Source organism: Leptidea sinapis, chromosome 46 (genome assembly GCF_905404315.1).
Source record: "Leptidea sinapis chromosome 46, ilLepSina1.1, whole genome shotgun sequence".
NCBI lineage: Eukaryota > Metazoa > Arthropoda > Insecta > Lepidoptera > Pieridae > Leptidea > Leptidea sinapis.
Window position 1 is genome coordinate 3,999,705 of NC_066310.1, and position 22,990 is coordinate 4,022,694.

Consider the following 22,990-nt stretch of genomic DNA (forward strand, 5'->3'; position numbering starts at 1 on the left):
TTTATTGCTCAAAGCAGTTTTTGAAGTGAAACTTATTAAGAATCGTTGTGATTTCAAAACGGATGCAACGGAAAAAAACGACAGGTAAGACACACAAATACAAAAATGTGTAGGATGAAGCCGGCAAAGAATGAGACAGAAATATGCATACTATTTTTTTTATGTATGACGCGAGTCGGTATACCTTAATATATTCTTATGTCATACGCACGACTTATAACTGCATAGACACCAGGAGAACATAAATATGGTAGCGGTGTTAGTAATGTCTTTCATAGCTGTTGAAATCATATGTCATCCTAGCAACATGTACCAGGACTTCATATGCAGTTTAGAAGTTCATGCACAATGCAGGTTTCACTTCAGACATGTGTACTTTGTACACACGTAATTTTTTTTTTATAGTTACAACCCAACAAATAAGGAATTGCTTGCACATAATTCAAAAAGTATTATATAAAATACACAATATTTGTGAAAGTTAATGTTGTACATTTTATAATTAAGGCCTACCTGAGGAGGAAGGAAAAAATATTGTATAACAATATTGATATCAGAAGTTCTATTTATAATGTAATTTTTTTTTATAAAAATTAATATTTAAACTACAGCCGTGACTAATTTTAATTGTCAATATGTGCGTTAGCACTAACTTAACCACTCAACACCTTAGGGAGGAGGGGATGGCTGAAAAACAGCGCCTCATGGAAACATAAATCCATGATTCCATGTCAGGTGAAGCTGAGCCTTTTTCTTTTGCCTATTGTTTCATCGCAAGATTCATTTTATTTTTGTAATTTTTTGTATGGCAATAAATAATTTTTTTAATGAAAATAAAGGACGAGACGAGTAGGACGTTCAGCTGATGGTAATTGATACGCCCTGCCCATTACAATGGAGTGCCGCTCAGGATTCTTGAAACACCCCAAAAAGCTGCTGCTGAGCGGCACTACAACTGCCCCCGTCACTTTGAGACATAAGATGTTAAGTCTCATTTGCCCAGTAACCGAAACACAGTTATTATTACATTACTGCATCACGGCAGAAATAGGCGCCGTTGTGGTACTCATAATCTAGCCGGCATTCTTTGCAAAGGACCCTCCCACTGGTATTTATGTGTAGTGCTCTCTGTTTACGACTTGTCAATAAAAATCGGTTACAGCAACCGTAGATTTACCTTTACTATCTTGCTGTATCTCTGATAGAGATGTTCTTCTCTCTCGCACGCTAGTTTCTTTTACTCAAAGTGAAAGAGACAGATATATTTACCGCTTCCGGGCGCGACGGATACGAGAACGTTACGTTTTTGAATTCAATGTCACCGTGGAATTCGTGGTACTTGACTATCTTCGTGCCGGAAGTGTCCATCACTGGTTCTTTGTTGATGTACTGGAATAATATACAAATATAATTCATATTAAGAATATAAACGTTGACATAAAACGCTTTTTAAATATAGTTCTTCAAGTCTTTTGTTTATGATAACTATGATTAACGAGTCTATATAGGCTTATTAATCTTTTTTGTGTTTCATTCTAAAAAATAAAAAATAAAATGATTTTAAATGCGAATATAGTTCGAATAGACTAAATTCACTCGAGTCGAGTGTACTTGATGTGAAAACCGTCCCAGTAAAAGTTCCGCTTTAGAATATGTGATTGGACCAAAATTTTACATTTTCTTTGATCAATTAGGACACCGTCAGTAAATTTTGAAAACAAACCATCCGTGTACAACAAATTCCATATCCGGGGCTCTAAGTAATAGCTCTAAACGACCTAATAAAACTAAGTTCTCAACTTCTGAAAAAAAAACGCAATGAATAAATAATATTAATGTTAACGAAATAATTTATTTTAATTTGTACAAACAAAAGAATTAAACATTCAACATAATATACAAGAAAACTTGCAGCTACACAAGAATACAAGATAGGCTGCAACTCAACACACCCTGTATATATAGCATGATTAAATGCCTTATAGAAATTAATTTAATTAAAAGATTTACCTTCCAAGGTTTTTAAAAGAAGACTGCATCAATGGTTATTAAATAAGTGCTTCTATAGTTTAACAGTTATTTGTTCAACAAGTGAGCAAAATTATTTTTTGTTGCAACTGCTGACTGTAATCACGAATTGGCGAAGTAGTCTAGAATTGAATCACGAACGTAGCGAGTGATTCTAATATAGACTACTGAGGTAGTGACTGATTTAAAGGCACGAGACAAAAAAAAATTGTTCTCATGTGAAACATACAACTTATCACCTTGACTAACGAGAAAAGTGTTATAGTAAGAGAAACAATTAAGATTTTTGTGACAATGAGATATTACGCTAGGCTAAAATGAGTTTCGGAACGCACCGGATCGCATTGTTTATTTTTTTAACGCGGAGTAATTCCCGGTTGTATGTACGTGGGGTTCGAAATTTAAATCACTTTGCCTCACGCAAGTTTTCCCGTAGCAATAGCGCCCTTTTCGTGCTTGAGAGGTGAAAATGAATTTTTCAATAAAAAATGAATAAAATTGTTGACATTATACATAGGTACTAAATGAATTATTAAATTATTTAAGTCTTTACGTATACTATCTTTAAATTTTAATTTTATATATATAATTTAATATTATATATTATAATTTTTATATTAATTATAGCATCGTGAAATCCGACATGTTTCAGTATAACAGTAGTGTGTTGGTACTTAGAAAACTCTACAACATATTTTGCATGTCAATTGACGTAACATATTGGATTATCAATAATATTATGTTAACATCTTAAGTACCAAATGTTTCTTGCAAATTTGATTTGATTTAATATCATAAATAAATAAATGGTGTATTATATACTCTCACCCCTTTATTCATAATAGTCTGCTAACTTAAAGCATTGCTAATTCTCACTCTGTCTTCTTCTATTGAGGTCAATAGACTTAGTACTAGACTTAATACTTAGGTAAGTCAGAATGAGAAATAACACTCCTTAGCGGCTGTTTTAAGTTAGCGGACCATTATGAATAAGGGGGTCAGTATTTAAAGCGAACATTAATCAGGGATATATTATAGGGGTTGCCAGTAGTTTGTAAATAAAAATATAAACTAACCTCGAACACCCTTCCCCCTGCGCTCACACCCTTGACCACAGAGCCAAACAGCAACGATATCTGAGCCACAGACCGCTGTATGGTCTGCGCGTTGACCAAGAATGCCATCACATCCCCCGCTGACATCTGGCCCGTGGACATTAGGTGGCCTCCTAGGAACATCGTTGCCAACACCATACTGGAAATCATATATTATGTTGAATAAATTTCAATAAAAATCTATTATTGATAATCTAATGACGACCCCTATAGCCCAGTGGTTAGTGACCCTACTGAGCTAGAGGTCTCGGATTCGAATCTCGGTAAGTACTAATAATTATATGATGAATATGGATGTTTGTTTCCGAGGCATGGATGCTTGTTTATAAGAATTTATGTATGTTAAAGTAAGTATATTGTATTAAATATATCGTTTTCTTGTACCCATAGTACAGGCTATGCCTAGTTTGGGGCAAGAAAAATACACAAATTATAAGAGTGTGTCCATATTATTATTATTTTTAGTACTGCGCACCATCACATCATTTTTTATTATTTACGCCTGATTTCAATAATATATTATTCTATACACAGATGAAGTATTTTTAAATTATGATAAAATTAATACACATAGTTAGCAGGGAAATAAACCATCTTACAAACAAAATAAGGGTTTGGGAAACATGTGCCATTTGTCACATGCGAATTTCGCCTGTGTGTAAAATTTTGTGGTAAGGAATACATTCAAAAAATTCGTACTGTCATCTGGATTGTAAACATCGTTTTAGTGAAGCTCCGTGCAATTTATAATTTAAAATAGTTAAAATCGAATATCAGAAGTAAAATTTGAATACACATATAAAATAACAATTTATTAAATGTGTTTAATAAGTTTTTTTTTTTAAGAAATAGTTAATATTTTCGTTACATTTACGAAATCAAAATTATAAGTGTATGATGTGTTCGCAGTAAAAACATTGACCTAGTTCGATCCAGCAGTCTTTTAGTGTTTTGTAAATTCAAAATAGTGTAAATTAAATACTTTTCTCTGTGAAAGTGAATGTATAAGAAGATAAGTACTAAAAGAGTGTTATATACTATTTATTATTTACAAACCAAAAGTGCCTATTGTGGGTTGTAACTTGTAGGTAGTTAAAAAACTTTGCCCTTGATTCGACCTAGTAAGACGTGTTGTTCGTTCTGCTCGAATACTAAACGCCTTTTACAGTCTTGACGTCACTGGCCTAGTGGCACACTGCATTACTTAAATCAACACTGCATCGAACCGAGTTCGAATCCCATCCGCGTAGATCAAATATTTTTAATTTAATTTAATTGTTATCACTGCTAATTTAATATATTTTGTTTTTATTACATTATGGCAAATAACTGTAATGCGTGCGTAATAATAGCAAAATTATGTCACTTGAGTATTTCGAATGTGCCTCATGCGGTAAACTCTATGATCTAGAATGTCTCAAAGTCAATAGCAAGCAGTTTGACACCTTTTCTCAAGAATTTAAGGATACTTGGATCTGCCCTGGGTGTGTATGTACAAGACCGAAAACTGATAATTCCACAACACCTATACGAAGCAATTTGAACTCAACCTACACGAACGAACAAGGAAATATAAACTTAATACGGGGAAGCCGAGGCAGTAAGGCTGAAGAGAAGTCAGAGCTAGCATCTGTTTTAACCGAAATCAGACTTCTGAGACAAGAGTTACAAGCATTGAAGCAGCAAAACAGTGCGATATTCCAGGATTTAAAAACAGTTAAATGTGAACTACATTCGGTTACCATCAAACTCGAACAGTATGACAGGAAATTTTTGACTCAACAGACAGAGATCACAAACCTCAAAGGGTCTCTCCAGCGCATTGAGTCGACGATAAATAACTACGAACAAAGTCTTTTAAAAAACGAAATAGAAATTGTTGGTGTTAATGAACAGAAAAATGAGAGCATAACTCATATAGCCATGCTTATATCCAAAAAACTCGGAGTATCACTTGGCGAAAATGATGTCGACTACGTAGAAAGAGCTGGCCCAAAAGCCTCGCAAATGTCTAAATCCCGATCTTCTCCAGTTACGCGCCCAATTGTTATTCGCCTTGTTCGACGATCCAAAAGGGACGAAATACTACAGGCAGTAAAGCTAAGACGTAATCTTACATCCGAAGGAATAACTGCTGAACAACCATGAAACATATTATATATTAACGAACGCCTTACGAAATTTAATCGACAATATTATTTTGTGAAGCACGTCAACAAGCTAAGGAACAAAATAACTTTAATTTCTGTTGGGTCCGAAACGGAACTATATATGTTCGTAAAGCTGAAAAACTCCGTTACGTCACCATCAAATCTGGCGAAGATCTGCAAAATTGTTTCAAAAATAAGGAAACACAACAAAACATTTCAAACATTCAAGAAAATACATCTTAAGAGTTCTATTTTGTTACATTTCATAAGCATTAGTTTCACCACCTTGAGGTTATATAATTGTTATAGATACAATCTGTTCTCAATCATATTCAAAGTATCACAACAACGTTCACAACACACACACACCCTACGCACACAAAAAACACTATCTTATACACGCATTAACTTATACTTATTCACAAACCCATATTCACAAGCATTCACTATCCAACACAGCTCTTATAAAATTCAAAACGTAATTAAAAGAACCCGTAATTATTCGTTGTCCGACAACTTATGTATCTCTCACTTCAGCAATTTAATAAATATAATTGTCTGTTGTCTTCAACCACCAACCCCAAAATACCAAAGAATATATTATATTTACCACAACTCAAATAGCTAGTAACATGATAAGTGAAATTGATAACATCTTGAATATAACGTGCCATAAGGTTGAAGGCATAGAACCGTGTAACGCTCTGCTTCAGGTGGGAAAATATAATTTTAAAATTTTAACATTTAATATTCGAAGTCTAAATAAAAACTTTGACCTATTCAGAGCAAATCTGCAACGTTTTGTTATAACTTACGGTGTGATTATTTTGACGGAATGTTGGCTTGATGATTATTCAATAGTCATGCAGTTAGATAGATATGATTCGTTTAGAACTTATCGAGCTATAAACCAGTGTAGTGGTGTTGTCGTTTATGTCCTAAACGGAATTTCAGTGTCTGTATGTGAGCCTGAACTGAATGACGCAATTTGTTTACAAATTGATATTTACAAAGGTCCAAAAATCATAGCTATTTACAGATCCCCATCAGTAAAGGACACCACGAATTTTTTAGACGTCCTGGAAAGCCTCCTTACGAAGGAATCCTCAAAAAGCTCACTAATAATTACTGGTGACATGAATATAGATATATGTCCTACAAGTGTGGACCCACGACGTCACGAATACCTGTGCCTGATGGCCGAGTTTGGTTTGTTGCCTGTATTTTTAAAACCAACTCACGGCAAAACTTGTTTGGACCACACTTTCATAAAGAACAACATGTCAGCAGAGGGTTTCATTTGCAGCGCGGATCTGACTGATCACGATATGACGATTACGTGTTTAAAAACTAAATACCCGGTTGGTCACAAACACTGTAGAACTGTGACAAAAACTGACTATGACGCAGTCATGCGCGATCTACAAAATACTGACTGGACGGCAGTGTATGATACTATGGACGTCTCAAGGTCAGTAGAAATTTTCTCACATACAATTAATACAATTATATCTAGACACAGATCAGAGGTCACGCTCAGTAGGAATAAATTTAACATTAAACCCTGGATTACGCCTGGTTTAATCCGATGTATTCGAAACAGAGACAAACTCCATCAAAAGTATAAAAATAATCCAAACGATGAAATTAAAAAGGTAATTTATATAAAATATAGAAACTTCTGTAATAATCTACTACATCGACTAAAGTACAATTACGAACGCTCACTTTTGACAGAAAGTAAACATGATAAAAAGAAGCTATGGAAGGTGATTGGAGATATTACTCATCATAAACGCTCACAGCAGAATGCTGAAGAATTAATTAAAACGTCTGATGAAGTAGAACATTGTTTAAAGTTGCATAACGAATATTTTGCATCTGTGGGTAGACAACTTACTAAGACAATTCTTGACAACATCAAAAAAACTGAGGAAAATTTAGCATCCGAAATAAAACATATAAACACTCCAATAAGATCATTTTTCATGAAACCAGCTGACGAGACTGAAATAAAACACTGGTTAAACGATCTACGAGTAGATAGTGCTTCAGGAATAGACCAAATAGGAGCAGTAGTACTTAAGCAAAACTCGGACCATATTACTTTACCGCTGACTCATATAATAAACTTGAGTATAACTACTGGAGTCTTTCCTGAATCATGGAAGCTAGTAATGGTAATTCCAATATATAAATCAGGATCAAAAGAAGTGCCTGGAAACTATAGACCAATCTCATTGCTCAGTGTAGTATCAAAAGTTTTGGAAAAGGTAGTCAATTCCCGACTCTCTTCTTATCTTGAATCTAAGGGCCTACTCTGTGATCGTCAATTTGGTTTTCGTCGAAGAAAATCCGCAGAGGATGCATGTTTACTGGTAACAGAATTGATCTCACGGTACATGGACAGTGGACATCGATCTATTGGGGTATTCTTGGATCTGTCTAAGGCATTTGATACTGTCTCAGTTCCAATACTTTTGAAGCGACTGGAATGTATGGGCATCAGAGGCCTTCCTTTGAAGTGGTTTGCTAGTTATCTAACTGGCAGGAAACAGTGTCTGCGTGTAGGTAAACACATTAGTGAATTACAAGAGGTCACAGTGGGTGTTCCACAAGGCTCTATCTTAGGCCCAACCCTGTTTTCAATTTACATGAACTCCCTACTTAAATTGAACATTGAAAACGCGGATATCGTTTGTTATGCTGACGACACCGTAATATTATTTAAAGGTAAGTCATGGGAAGAAGCAAAAGACATGTCGGAAAAAGGCCTCTCCGTAGTAGCTAACTGGTTAGATAATAACCTCCTGACTCTTAACCCCGGGAAAACGAATTACCTGTCGTTTCACATAACAAAAGCTAGTGCTCCAACCGACTGCGAATTCATTCAAATACATAGATGTGATAAAGCAGCAGAAGCACCATGCTTTTGTCCAAAGATACAGAGGACGACAGAATTACGGTACCTGGGAGTCCAATTGGATGAAAAACTCACCTTCTTGCCGCACATCTTATCCTTATCTGGAAGAGTTAGAAAACTCATGAATATTATAAGGCTACTCAGGAACTCAGCTGACTGCCAATTGCTTAAATGAATCTATATTGCACTATGTCAATCAATCATTATGTATTGCATAACAGTCTGGGGAGGAGCTGCAAAATCTCATCTAATAATATTAGAGAGAGCTCAACGAGCCTTTCTAAAAGTCATGTGCAGGAAGCCACGACGACACCCTACGGACAGTTTGTATACGGAATGCGGCGTGCTAAGAGTTCGAAAATTATTCATATTGGCTAGTGTAATGAAGGAGCACAAAAATGTTCTCAATACTCCGGGTTTTGCCACTAGCAAAATGAAACGCACGTTTAACATAACTCGCCCAAGAATTAATACCAAGTTTTCGGAACGACTGGCACCTTATATATCTAAATATTTATATAATTTTATGCATAAACATGTTGGTATATTAGACTTAAGTACAAAAAATATGAAAATAAAATTCAGTAAATACCTAGAAGAATTAGATTATGAAAAAACTGAAAATATTTTGATCCCTTGTATTTAATTTTGCACACACATACACATAAACACACACACACACACACAAACTTACACACACACACACACACACACATGTTGTTACTTTAATTTTATTTTACTTTCTTTTAAAGAACAATGGCGAACCTCCATACAAATTTTTGTTAACTTCTTCTTGAGCGTATTAGAATGAAAAATATGTAATAATATAGAGCTTGTATTGCTGAGTTGATTGATGCTAAGAATAAGACTGTAGCAAGTCTACAAATAAATATATTTCAGTTTGAAGTTTTTGAGGTTAGCACTGACCAAATAGCATCTTATGAAATAAAACAAAATATACACAGTATTTTTACATGTATAATAATTTATAGAGTTTATAGAAGCCACCAGGCGATTTGGAACACCAAAACCTATTTAATAAATCATGTGAGGAATGATATATTGAAATATTCTTGTCTTAGTATTTTGTAATCTCTTGAAATATCCATTGCATTGGGTGGTGGAAGTGCCACCACCCATCTGCAAATGGTAACACAACGACTTTGATTGGCTTGAGCTGTTGTCAACTGGTGTTCACCTTATAACAGTGATTCTGGCATAAATGCTCTATAGCCATAGTTTTCTAATAAACTGATACTATCTCTGAATCCCCTATCTAATATAAAAGCGTCACCATTTCTTAAATACAGCATCAGAGCAGAATTCTCATGATAAAATAAATTATTCATAATGACATCATGTCAAAAAATTAACACGGAAAATAACCAGGAAATACACAAAAGAACGCGCGCCATCTATGAACTAACAAACACAAATGACATGACAGTGACAAGACATTAAGAGATAATATTATTTTTCTTGGTGGTCTGCAGCATAGTGAGTGGTAGTTTATATGCGTTCGTGCCATTTTTATTGTATTTTTGAAGGCTTATCATATAGGAAATCAATGCATTAGTATGCAAGACAGACAAAGTAATTTTAAGTAAGTAACAGGATAGATATAATAAGTAAGTCTACTTGGTCTAAAGACATAAGTCCAAGCCAAAATAGATAAATACTGACATTTCAATTACAGTCAAATGCTCATTAGAGTAATAGTATTCTGTGGTCAAATGGCTGCTTCTTAAGAAAAAGACATTTGAGATCCTTTTTTTAATTGAGTTTTTTCCCTGACTTAACCAGGATTAAATAGAAGTCTGAAAAATCTTATGAATTTATAATATGTAAATTTGTAATAGTGACGTTTTAATACGCTAAATAATTAACTCAACAATAATTTCGCCATTGTTATTTAGTATTGATAAATTTGTAGTTTTTTTAATTAAATTATTATTTTACAGTTGTATATAGTGTCTTCAAAATTTGTAATAGTAATGCCAATGATGACAACCAAGATAATGGTTTACTGTTAATCATACCTTTATTTGATCCCTCGATACAGTCTCCGACTAGTGTGGTGATTCAATGGCAATAATAATTTAGTCATACTTATATATAAGCTTGTAAAATATTTAAAGTTAATGTAATTTATGTAAAAAGATCAATTTAAATAAATTATTCTTATTCTTATTCTAAAATTCAAAAGGTTAAGCCTATCTACTCACCCATTCAGAAACAAATTGGTTCCAGCTTGGAACAAACCCACACCCAATCCCAGCTCAGTGCTTAAATCAGCGGCAGTTTCACACTCCTCGGCGAACATCTTCGCTTCGTTCTCCTCGCCGGCGAATGCTCGCACCGTGCGTATGTTTGCAATCGCCTCTTCAGCGACTAACGTTGCTTTTTCTATCTAGAAGAATTTATTAATTAGCAAACAATAATTTTTATTGTAACCTTTTTATTGAGTGGAGTAGTTTCTTTTATGAATCTATACAATTTATGAAATTTGTGGTCACAGGTCTATTACCAAAATCGACAGCCGAAGTTTCGGTCCGAAACGAAAGCACGACGAACTTCAAAATAAACTATTACGAAAGTACTTCGGATCCGATCCGACGGATTTCGTTTCGGACGAGACATAAGTGAATTTAGGAATAAGGTAAACGAAACAGAGAATGTCTAATCGCGAACTTCGTTGCGATCTTCGGATCCGAAACACTTTCGTTATAGGAAAATATACGATCCGTCAACCGAAACTTCGTATTTCGATTTTCGTAATAGGTTCGATAGATTGAATTTTATCGCTTATGACATTTTTCTTCTGAGGCATGCAATTCAATTATTTTACACTGATAAGTAGGAATTAAATTAATAAAACTTTCGTGAGTCATTATACAATTATCTATTAATACGGCTTTAACTAGTTTTAATACTAGTTTCGGACCATTCGGAGGTTCTTCATCAGGGTGAGTGTGGTGGGTTCGCGATAACGTCCCAACTCTTACTGTGGACTTGGGCTCTTAGTGCGCGGTCTGGACATCGCGGGGGGCTCGGTGATGACGAGTACGGTATCACTGGCACTGTATCACTATTGGTGTCCACGGGTGTACAGAATAAGAACAGGGTACCGACATCAACAAAAACGTGAGTAAAGCCGTAATAATAGAGAATTTAATAAGTAGGAATAATCATAATGTTAAAACTAGTCAGTTAAGTCGAGTTTTGTAAGTCTTTGTTATATGCGAAAAAACATGATCCCAGGAAACGTACAAAACAAATGTGTAACGAGGGTCAAACTGAATATTCTTAGAAAATTTTAAACAGAATAAACTAGCAAGTTATTAGTTTGATCATATTTTTTCAAAATAGTGTGAATCATGTCAATCCATCGCTACATCCGACGGAACCACTGAGAAAAGCACTTTGCCCACTCGTTCTTAGTCCTGGCCTCTCTTCACGTCATTGTTAACATGTTAGCTATCGAAGGTTTAATAAACGAATATGAATTAAGAGTTTTATCGAAAATTCTACAAGCTTGTAACACGTTTTACCTAATAAAAATTATACGTTCGATAGTACAATATGAATAAGACGGATCTATTAGCTGGATATATCCAGTTCAGTCTGGTATATCCATACATAGCGGTTTATACAGTCCACATTCAGTTGGTAGAAGCAATATATATTGCATCACTGGCTTAGAACACACCTGGGCCTGTACATCTCTAGACAATTTCCTGAGTAATGATCCAATGAATGTTCCTCCGATGACAACAGACGGAACACACACGAGAGTGAGCCCGGTGAGATGTGGAGATATGACGAGGAGACTTACAGCTGACCCAACCACCTGAAATCATAAACAGTATGATTATTATCTGTGCCCAGTTCACTTTTGTACAAGTAGAGTTCAGTCTGGTATAAAGATTCCACTGTTTAAATTTTACCATTGGGAGGCTCCTTTGCACAGGATGCCGGCTAGATTATGGGGACCACAACGGCGCCGTGAACCAGTAATGTGTAAAGATTACTGTTTTTCGGTCTGAAGGGCGCCGTAGCTAGTGAAATTACTTGGCAAAAGAGACTTAACATCTTACGTCTCAAGGTGACGACCGCAATTGTAGTGCCGCTCAGAATTTTTAGGGTTTTTCAAGAATCCTGAGCGGCACTGCATTGTAAAGGGCAGGGTGTATTTATTATAGCTGAACGTGCTGCTCGTCTCGTCACTATTTTCAGAAAAAAAAATACATCTTTGGTTGTTAACAATAATTAGGCGAATCGTATGCTGAGACGCAGGTGACGCAGCACAGCACAATACAGATGCTGCAGGGCTGGGCAGGCAGTTTTGAAAAATCACATACATAATAAGTTTTAATTTCTCGGCAATTAAAAGAAAAAATCTGGATGATAAGTATAATACAAACAAGGTTCACAACGCACTAATTAAATTAAACGATCTGTCAATGCAACAACATTAAAAAGAAAAACAGGTTAAAAAACTAATAATTTTAGGAAACTTCGATTGGAAATGTATGAATAGGAAGGTAATCAACTGCTTAGTTAGCTTAATAAATATATTTACTAACAAATACTTTAGTTGTTTTATGGTTAATGATGTTTTTATAGCAAAGTAAAATACTGTAACATGTCAATATAGTATGGTTATGGTTAAGTTTATGATTTTTGAGAAACTCTAGGGTTTTTATTGAACAGAAGGACAACAGAGCCAATGCAAGCTTAGCTGAGTGGTGGTATTGAAGTAATTGAAATTGACATTAAATAGAAATTTCTGGTATCGAAGAGAAGGCAAACGGCTAAGAGGCAAATCCTCAAAAAGATAGAAAGATGAAATATACCAGGCACTTGGCCCGAAGCTTCTCTAGACCATAAGTAGGTACTAAAGAGTACTGGATAAGGCATTTTTTGCCAATAGGACAATAGGCATTTCAAAGTTAAGGATATTATAACCGCTATTCAAAAAGATCCTTTTTATTAATACTTTTTGCTTTTTTTTGTGTTTCTCTGAAGGATTTTCAGTGTTAGAACGTTTAGAGACTGAAGTTTAATACTAACCTGGGTTATTGCTCTAAGTCCACCGGATATAGTTTGCTTGAATGAACTCTTGAAATCTTGCACATCAACTGTTAACCTGAAAAATAGCATTACAATTTTTTTTTGCTTCACACATAAAAATACAATCTAAATACTTAATATATATTCCTAATCCTAACTTAACTAAATATGCTGTGTGGTAACAGAAAAGGCCGATGCTCAGCTTGTGCTGTGTAAACCAATACTGTATGCAGCGCTGATTTTCAGCATCTACCTGGTTAACTTTCGGAGTGCTAATAAACAATAAAATTAAAAAAAAACACATTAAATCACTTACATGTCTGCCATCTTTCATATAAAAATAATTTTGTAAACATATTATATACGTAAAATACTAACCATAAAATTGGTTTGGCAATACTACATTCGAAAAATAATTTACAAAATGGCTGTGAGAGGCAAAAATATGGCCTGTAAAGTGATGCTTGTCAAACTTTGCATATTGACGTTATGACCGTTGGTGAAATTCTTTCCAAGTGATATATACAGTTAAATTTGCAGAGCGACCCCAAATTTCTACGTAATCACTAAGAATAAATCCAATAAGAGATTGTCGATGATACGAGTTCTTTTTCGTTGTATGCATTCAAATGGAAGGGGCTGATATTGGGGAGTACACCCAGAGGTGATAACGATACAGTACCTAATATTCCGAAATTAATAGGTGGCACTGTGCGATAATTGAGACGCATAATTAAGTATATTTATACAAACACACAAATTAATTTTTAAATGGGGCTTCAGCCCTATTTTTTATGAAAGTAAGGGACGTGACGAGCAGGATGTTCAGCTGATGGTAATTGATACGCCCTACCCATTAAAACGCAGTGTGGCTTAGGATTCTTGAAAAACCCAAAAATTCTGAGCGGCACTACAATTGTGCTCGTCACCTTGAGACATAAGATGTTAAGTCTCATTTGCCCAGTAATTTCACTAGCTACGGCGCCAGACTTGACTACAGAAAATAATAATTTTGAATGTTAATATCTTAATATTAAAAACGCGTATAAAAGGCAAATCAGTGTTAATTTATAATCGTCTAACTACGGGTTAACAGTTATCTGTTCCTTGTATATTTATTTGAGTAAACTTACAACAAAACATATCATAACATTGACAATATAATATTTTGACATAGCCATTTTAAACATGCCTGCCTATTAAAAGTAGGTATAGCATTAGCATCCTCATATAAACCCAAATTATATTTTTTTTACATTTCTATGGGATCTTTAACGTAAATATCTAAATTAATGCTTATATATTATATAAGTATATAAAAAATTGACCAATGAAAGTATTAGAATTTTACAATAAAGAATAGGAGTAAAAATTTATAACTTGATGTTAACCAAACTGTTTAATAAGCTTCTTTTTGTATAGAATTTGAAAATCACCAAATATATCTATATGGTTTACAGTGTATTTAGTATTTAAGTTATTGTGGGATTATTATTGTTACTACATGTGAGACCGAATTTAAGCCATACATAGCTGCAGGTGATGTATTTGAACCACTATCCATAGTATACAGTTATCTATGTATGCTGAAAATTATCAAAAATAAATGGTTTATTGGTGAGAAAGAAATTATAAATTTCAATGAATATTATTGCGTGCGTTCGTCAGTACAATTCACAATCTTAACCCGTCACTGGCTAAGCTGCCACAAAGCGCGTGGCGCACATGCCCGTCTTAAACCGCCGCGCGTTACCGACGCCAATTTCAATGGGCTCGTGTTACAATAAAATTTATTGCTTTTGAAGTGTTTCGGCTTGTTTATAAAAACGAACGTCGATGTTTTTGTTATTAAACAAACTAGCGCTTTGTTAGATTACATAAACAATAGATACTGCGTAATTTAAACAAATTTCGTTTAAAGTAGGGCTAAAAGGCTGACCGCATTTTGACGGCTTGTCGTGTTTACACAAATAAAGTTTTAAAATTAAATATTCTTGCTTTTATAGTCAGTTAAATTACCTTTCTTGTGGTATATCGTGTAGCTTGTCTTACTCTGTGTATATTTAACGAAAAAATATCTGCTACCGTTGTATGCCAAGCAGACGTACGACGTCTGGTTTGGCACTCAACGGTAGTTTTGATAGCAGACGTCAGACGACTGATGGCACCTCGCGGGTTATGCATAAATCGCTTGGCAAACCTGACATCGTGGCGCCTGCCCCTTTCCTAACTTCGTGCTAGACCCTCCCCGTCACAGCTTAATATTTTTATGTTGTTATTGAATAATATATTCACAACATTAGACAGTATTATTAAAAAGCTTAATATGTAATATTCAATAATGTAATAGTTATTTACGATTCTCAACTAGTCTTTATGATCCTTAAAAGCTAGTGGGGTAAATACAAGGTGGGCCAAAAGAAATCACCCTATTGGAAGATGCTCTCATTTTTGCAAATGGCCGCCAATATCAAATCTGTTTTGACATTTATGAACTAGACAGATGCAGAATACAAGGGAACAAGCCATGGAGCAGCACACTCCCCAAGAACGTGGAATAATTGTGTTTATTTTTTTGCGTAACAATTCGTCTGTGGTGTTGGCGCAGCGCGAATTCCGTCGCCGATTCCCCGGCCGTCTGACACCGACTGCGCAAACACTGCGCCTTTTGGCCACCAACTTTGAAGAGTATGGGACCACACGAGACGTTGCCAAGAAAGTGCGGCCCCGGAGCGACAGTTCTGCTGAGAATATCGCCGCTGTTGCCGAGGATGTCGTGCAGTCGCCGGAAAAATCGACCAGACGCCGTGCCACGCAATTCGCCATCAGCCGGACGTCCCTAAGGCGAATTTTGGTCAAAGACATGCGTAGGTTCCCGTACCAAGTACAGCCCGTGCATCTACTGCTGCCAGCTGACCGCCAACCTGCGTGACCTACGCCCAAGCCATCCTCAATCTCGGAGAAGAAGTGGACGATTTTTCGACCAAAATCATAATGAGCGATGAGGCTCATTTCCACCTCCGCGTGTACGTGAACAATCAAAACTATCGCTTCAGGGGCATTGAAAATCCACGAGTGATGCACGAGGAGCCATTACACCCAATCAAAGTGACTGCATGGTGCGCTGTGCACGCTGGAGGAGTCATAGGGCCATTTTTTTTTCGAGAACGCCGCTAGCCAAACGACAACAGTGGACGGTGCGCGCTATAGGGCCACGTTGACCAAGTTTTTTCTGCCGCAATTGGACTAATTAGGACTGCAGGACATGTGGTTTCAACAGGACGGAGCAACGGCACACACTGGGCGAGCCATAACCGATATTCTGAAGGCGGCGTTCCCGAGTCGCCTCATCTCTCGTTTTGGCGATTTGCACAGGCCCGCAAGATCGCCCGATTTAACCGTTTCAGACTTGTTTGTAGGGTTTTTTGAAGTCCCGTGTTATCGTGAACAAGCTCTATACTCTGGCAGCCCTCAAGGACAACATTTGACACGAGTGCGAGAATCTGTCGCCCGAAGTTCTCGCTGAAATGATGTAAAATGCCATAAAACGAGCCCGTTTGGCAAACAATTGTGACGGCGCCCATTTGGCCGATATCATCTTGTCGACTTGATCACTACAATTCTAAAGGTTCAAATAAAAATAATCAAAAAAAAGAATCGAAGTTTCTCATTTAGACAAAAATACGAGAGCCAAACAACATCGGATGACTTCTTTTGGCCCACCCTGTATAAATAACAAATGTACAAATAATTATATAAGATGATGACCTAGTTAAGAATACAAAATAATAATAGGTAGGTTCTATATAACATTGTAGGTGTTGTAATAGTTAAACTTTTAAAAATTGATACCTGTTAACAAGTTCTCCGGTCCTCTCTTGGTCAAAAAAACTCATATCCTGATTGAGAATAGATACAAAGAGATCCTGCTTCATTTGTGAAGCAACTCTTTCACCAACTTGAGCGAGTAAATGAATGTAGAAGAATGTAAATGCAGCCTGAAAAATTTAAATATAACTTATTTTATAAAATTATAAGCAACCAGTACTCACTATTATATATATGAAATTTGATGCACCTAACAACTTCAGGCGAAGAACCAGTGGGAGGATCCCTTGCACAGGATGCCGGCTAGATTATGGGTACCACAATGGCGCCTACTTCTGCCGTGAAGCAGTAATATGTAAGCATTACTGTGTTTCGGTCTGAAGGGCGCCGTAGCTAGTCAAATTACTGGGCAAATGAGACTTAACATCTTGTCTCATGGTGACGAGCGCAGTTGTAGTGCCGCTCTGAATTATTGAGGTTTTTCAATAATCCTGAGCGGCACTGCATTGTATTGGGCAGGGCGTATCAATTACCATCAGCTGAACGTCCTGCTCGTCTCGTCATTTATTTTGATAAAAAAAAAATCATATTGTCACTTCATGTTGAATGTGGATGTAGAGCTGTGTTAGCCCCAGGATGTTTTCTAGGGTGGACGTAGGCATAGCGCGCATGCATTCTATTATGGCTGTGCAAGCCATATTATTTGTTTCCGAAGCGGTAATAGTATCTAGTATATAAGAAATGACATCAATTTTGAGAAAATAAATGCTCTGTCCAGGGCCACCAAGCTATTGCTTTATAGGAGATGATTTATTTTATGACTCTGGGTAAAGCCTTTAGGTGTGTACTTATCTTTAGAGCGAGACTCCAGGGTTTTACCCTATGAGACTTCTGCACTGCTAAAAGATGAAAAGCTTTGGTAATGTTAGATTACTTAAGCTGTGTTTTATTAGTGAAAAGCATTAATTTCATCTTAGATGAAGGCATAAAAGGGCATAAAAGGCATTTATTTTCTCAAAATTGATTCCTTTAGAATTCTTTTTGATGTCATTTCTTATACTACTAGATACTACTACCGCTTCGGAAACAAATGGCGCTCTGAGAGAGAAGAAGCGGCGCAAGAAACTCTCCCAGCATTCTTTTTTTTGCGCTCTTTTCAATAAATAATAATAATGGATTAGCAATCTTAAGACTCTGAGACTGAATATACATTCTCAAATGGGCCCATTATAAGAATGGCGATATCGTCCTCGTAGACTACATTAAAGGACTACATTTCACCCTCAACCAGATATCCTTACACTTAGAGCAGTCTGTTATGCTGATTGTAAAAGGTGCTTATCTAGTTATGTGTGTACCATCGGGGTGTCCACTATGATTCAAATATTGTTTGTTTGGTTGCAAGCTCTTCCTGGATCCCCAAGCTATTTGTTAGAAGATAATAACTGGTGTTACAACTGCACAATAACATTCTACTTATAGTTGGAGCAAGACAAACAAGCATACAGGTTGCCTGATGATTGCCAGCCATTTAGGAAAGTGTATCCATTTATTGTATATGATCGCATTATACAAAGTTATTTCGGGTCAAAGGTATGTGTATGTCAGTTAGAAAAAAAATTGTGCCATAATAACACAACATTAATATCCTTCCCAAATCGGCAGTGCCACAGGGCACTTGATTTTTCACATACAACAAAACCGAAAGTGCCGTACAGCACCCTACTCCCTCACCAAGTTCTGACACCTATTTTCTTTATATGATGATTTATTTTGCATGGTCTTGTAGCTTTTTTCAATAGCCTTCTGATACATTCACTAAAATCATCCTTAAGTTAAATAATATGCATGGAAAGAATGCTGTGCGAGCTCCAATCTGAGGCTTACCGCGCGATCAGTGTTTCCCGGAACGAAAAGGATATACAAGGCAGAATTCCTTATTATTCTACCTCACCTGACCAATGTACAATACAATCATCTTAGCTGCTGGCAACTTGATCTGGTCCATGAAGTCAGTGCCAGAATTGTGTTTCATGTCAGCCAGTATATTCACAATAACTCCCAACATGGCTGGAATGTAGATGTTCAGAAATGCTACCGCCAAAGCAGACTGAAACATAGAAAAAATTATCAGCAGAATAATTTGATAATATATACAAGGGGCTTACATTAAATAGTGAGGATGAGGTGCAAACTCTTTGGAAACATAAAAAAACTAAAAACTAGCTGATAAATATTGAATAGATTAATAATGAAAAATAATCCAAATGATTTTAATACTACTTTAGTGTTAATTCCGCCAATATTTGTCTCGTGCCAGATTTTGGCAAGACTACACGTCCTGAGGATGCCTCGTGTAGAGGCGAAACACATGTCAAATTGTTTAAAGACAAATATTGGCGGAATAAACACTAAAGAAGGCTCAAATCATTTGGATGATTATGGATTTCCGCAAAGTAACGGCTACTTCAATAAATTTTAATGAAAAATAAATAATTACAATATCTATTGTTTTTTACAATGGCTTTTGTCTGTGTGTGTATTAAGTAAGCTTGAAATATTTCAATGTATAATAAATTACAAGATTTACAGGATCTTAAGGTCCACATTGCAAGTTTTTGCAGTCAATTTGTATGTGGAACAACATCTATCAAAAATAATGGCCACATTGATTGTTGTGACACAGCAGATTATTGTGTCATACTACATTTCATGTTCTGACTCACAGATCCGCTGTTGCTATGACTTAAATAATAATAATCTTTATTAAAATATGAAAACAACCATTACACAGCTTTTTAATCTATACAATTAACTGAACACAATATAACTAATTATTATTCAAAGTTAACTTTCATTATTATAGGTAACTTAGTGGCTGTCATTAAACTGATTAACCCTATCATTTCGTACTAGTAAAAACTGTATCACGAAAGGATAGTATTCATCGTCCTTAGATCAGCGATACTTAGGTGCGTGTACTTGAAATTAGCATATTATACAAACTAGGTATTTGATTGTGTTCAAAATCGATCAAGTGTTATATTATATTTACGTTATGACTGTTATGTGTGTGTGGTGAATGTGTAGGGATGTGTGTATGTGTGAAAGGTGATGTGTGTACTGTATTTATGAACCCGAGGGTCTCTGGTCAAATAAGATTTTTCAGTAAATTTTCGGTCAAAGCAAAGGATGTCCTAAATTTAAGTATTTTATGGACTGCATCAATTATATATATATAAATTGGAGACTCTGATTTCAAAATACTTGAGCATCCTCCATATTCCCAGCCCCCAGAGATTTCTATCTATTTTCAAGTCTGAAGCATTATTTGAAAGGACAGAGATTCAATGATACTGAAAACATAATTGCTGCAGTACAGGAATAAGGTGTGCAGGATAAAGGTTTTTAAGAAAGTTCTTGTAAGTTTAGTAAAAAAGATATAAAGTGAAGAGACATCGCTTCATTGTGTGTCTTCTACCGCATTTATCACGGGGAGTGTTCCGAAGAGCTGTTCAACCTGATTCCTGCCGCCGAATTCCACCTTCGCACTACACGCCATAAGGATATCATCCCCACCATCTGGGTGTGGCGGTCCTCCACAGTGCGGTTTACAAGGAGCTTTCTTCCATGTATTACAAAGCTGTGGAATGAGCTTCCTTGTGCGGTGTTTCCGGGACGATATTTCATGGGTACCTTCAAAAAAAGCGTGTACACCTTCCTTAAAGGCCGGCAACGCTCTTGTAATTCCTCTGGTGTTGCAAGAGAATGTGGGCGGCGGTGATCATTTAACACCAGGTGACCCATACGCTCGTTTGTCCTCCTATTCCATAAAAAAAAAAGTGAAAAGATAAAAGTAAATTTAATAAACATTCAAAACAACACATTCTCACTTTTTATTGAACCTTTGTTTGGAAAGTTGACCTAAAGCAAAAGCTCAAGTTCAGAGAATTGTATGGACATTCTGAGCATCTTGTATACAAAGATTATAGGGAACAATCTAATGATAGGAAAATATATTTTTAAGGGACTAACATATGTGTGTAACTGTATTTTACCCTGTGTTTGAATGCTTTAAAAAGTTTAAATGTGTAACACATGCATTAATAAAACTAAATAGGTACTAGGAAAAATATAAATAAATAAAAAAATAACATACATTTAAACTGGACAAGTATACAATAATATAAACGATTGATACAGAGAATAACAGAAAGGAAACAAAGTGACGAGATCATTAAAAACATTTAGTAAAAAATATAAGTTACAAATGCAATGTGGGATATATGTACTTACGGTTATATAGCTACAAAACTATACATTATAAATAAATATTTTTTTATACTTACAGCAACAGCAGCAAGTAAAAGCCATTTATGAGGTTTGAGATATCCAAAGAATCTATTCCAGTCAAACTTTTCACTGTCCTTGTTAATATTTGGTCGTCTCTGAATTATTCTTGAAGGTGGCTGTGCCTTACAAAGTACGGATGCGTTACTTATCAATGAGCGAACCGCTAAACCTAAACTCACACCTGCACATAGCTTCCATGGACTTATAAAGTTCAAAAGTCCAACTTTTAATTCACTGTCCTTTGATTGTCTTAAATTGGTAATGTACCTTCTTATGACGTCAGATTCTTTATTTTTAATAAAATTTATATAAAAACCATTGCTTTTAAGCGGCGCAATCCTATAAATTGAAAAAAGGAAGACATTTTATAGAAATATTATATCTAATATGTATCAAATAGAATAATCTAAGCACAAAAAGTTACCTTTGCCGTAAACAATGGCACGATTGAGCTTGCAACAAGTGCCACATTTTAACTTGATTACTGAATTTACTGGATTAATAGCTCATTCTTGGATTTAATTTAAAATATTTCCTTGTAGACTGAAAATATAAACAATCCCAGAAAAGTTAGGTTAGGAATTAGGTACCGAATTATAAAGAATTGAAAATGTCAATTGACATTGACAACGACATAGACATTTTTTTTTGGTTCTGTTCGTCCATCTCGACAGGCAAAGGGGTCAAAAGCCCATACAGCCAAGTCTTATTTTTATTTTTCTATTCTTCAGTCTTCACTTTACACAGCTTGTTCAAAGTCAAGCTAAGTCGTTATATCATCTTCATCTTCAAACATAAATAGTACACTTTAACATAAAAGTAGTATTTCGTGTTCTTCATGTTTCATTTTCTTCATATACATATAGGTTCGCATAAAAGGCCGAAGCCAAGTCTTTTATTGATAATATTCTTGTTCCAATGAAGATCAAGCTTAAACCCCGGGCGGGTTTAATAATAATAAACTTTTATGATGTAATACTAAAATATAAATCTCATATACGTTATAAGAAATATATTATACATTAATTATAAATAATAATGATGAATATTAGTTGAATATAATAATTATAAGATAATATGAAACTAATTTAAGGTATAACTACAAATATACTATTTACATTTATACATTAAAATTTATATTATAAACACAAGTCCAATAATAATTTATGGACGAATATGTTTTAAGTCTGTGTAAGGGATTGTGTCAAAAGTCAAGCCGTATTTTCAAATTTCACCTACCGTTGAAACTATAAATTTGTAAAGCGGCACGAAGCAGTCATAATTCTGTGTTTTATTTAGTGTAATGACTTTGATTATTGATTCTGTGATTAGGTTCATTGCTGCTGGATTGGATAAAATTAAATTAATGATGTCGTGTGTTCTCTGTCTTATTGAGCGATGGAAAGTTTGTTGGATGTTTAAATAAATCTGATAATGGTGTTTTACTTTTATTTTTACTATCCAATATCTTTTTTTGTTTTATAGGGCATTGACCGGATACTGCAAGATGGTTACCTTTA

At 35.3% G+C, this 22,990-nt stretch overlaps 1 protein-coding gene across 2 annotated transcripts in view; it reads right to left on the reverse strand.

Annotated features, from left to right (window-relative positions):
- LOC126977933 (mitochondrial potassium channel ATP-binding subunit) overlaps positions 1-22,049 on the reverse strand; it is a 31,160-nt gene extending 9,111 nt beyond the window's left edge. Inside the window, exons 1-9 of one of the 2 annotated variants that reach the window (XM_050826627.1) lie at positions 21,895-22,049; positions 21,467-21,809; positions 19,072-19,227; positions 17,142-17,287; positions 13,290-13,365; positions 11,926-12,066; positions 10,442-10,626; positions 3,105-3,282; positions 1,270-1,389 (exon numbers count right to left, since the gene is read on the reverse strand). In XM_050826627.1, the coding sequence (XP_050682584.1) occupies positions 1,270-1,389; positions 3,105-3,282; positions 10,442-10,626; positions 11,926-12,066; positions 13,290-13,365; positions 17,142-17,287; positions 19,072-19,227; positions 21,467-21,809; positions 21,895-21,941 (1,392 nt within the window). In that variant the 5' untranslated portion in view covers positions 21,942-22,049. Of the gene's footprint in view, positions 1-1,269; positions 1,390-3,104; positions 3,283-10,441; positions 10,627-11,925; positions 12,067-13,289; positions 13,366-17,141; positions 17,288-19,071; positions 19,228-21,466; positions 21,810-21,894 lie in introns of those variants that run through there. The other variant, XM_050826628.1, reaches the window with a different exon arrangement.
- Positions 22,050-22,990: the final 941 nt, after the last annotated feature.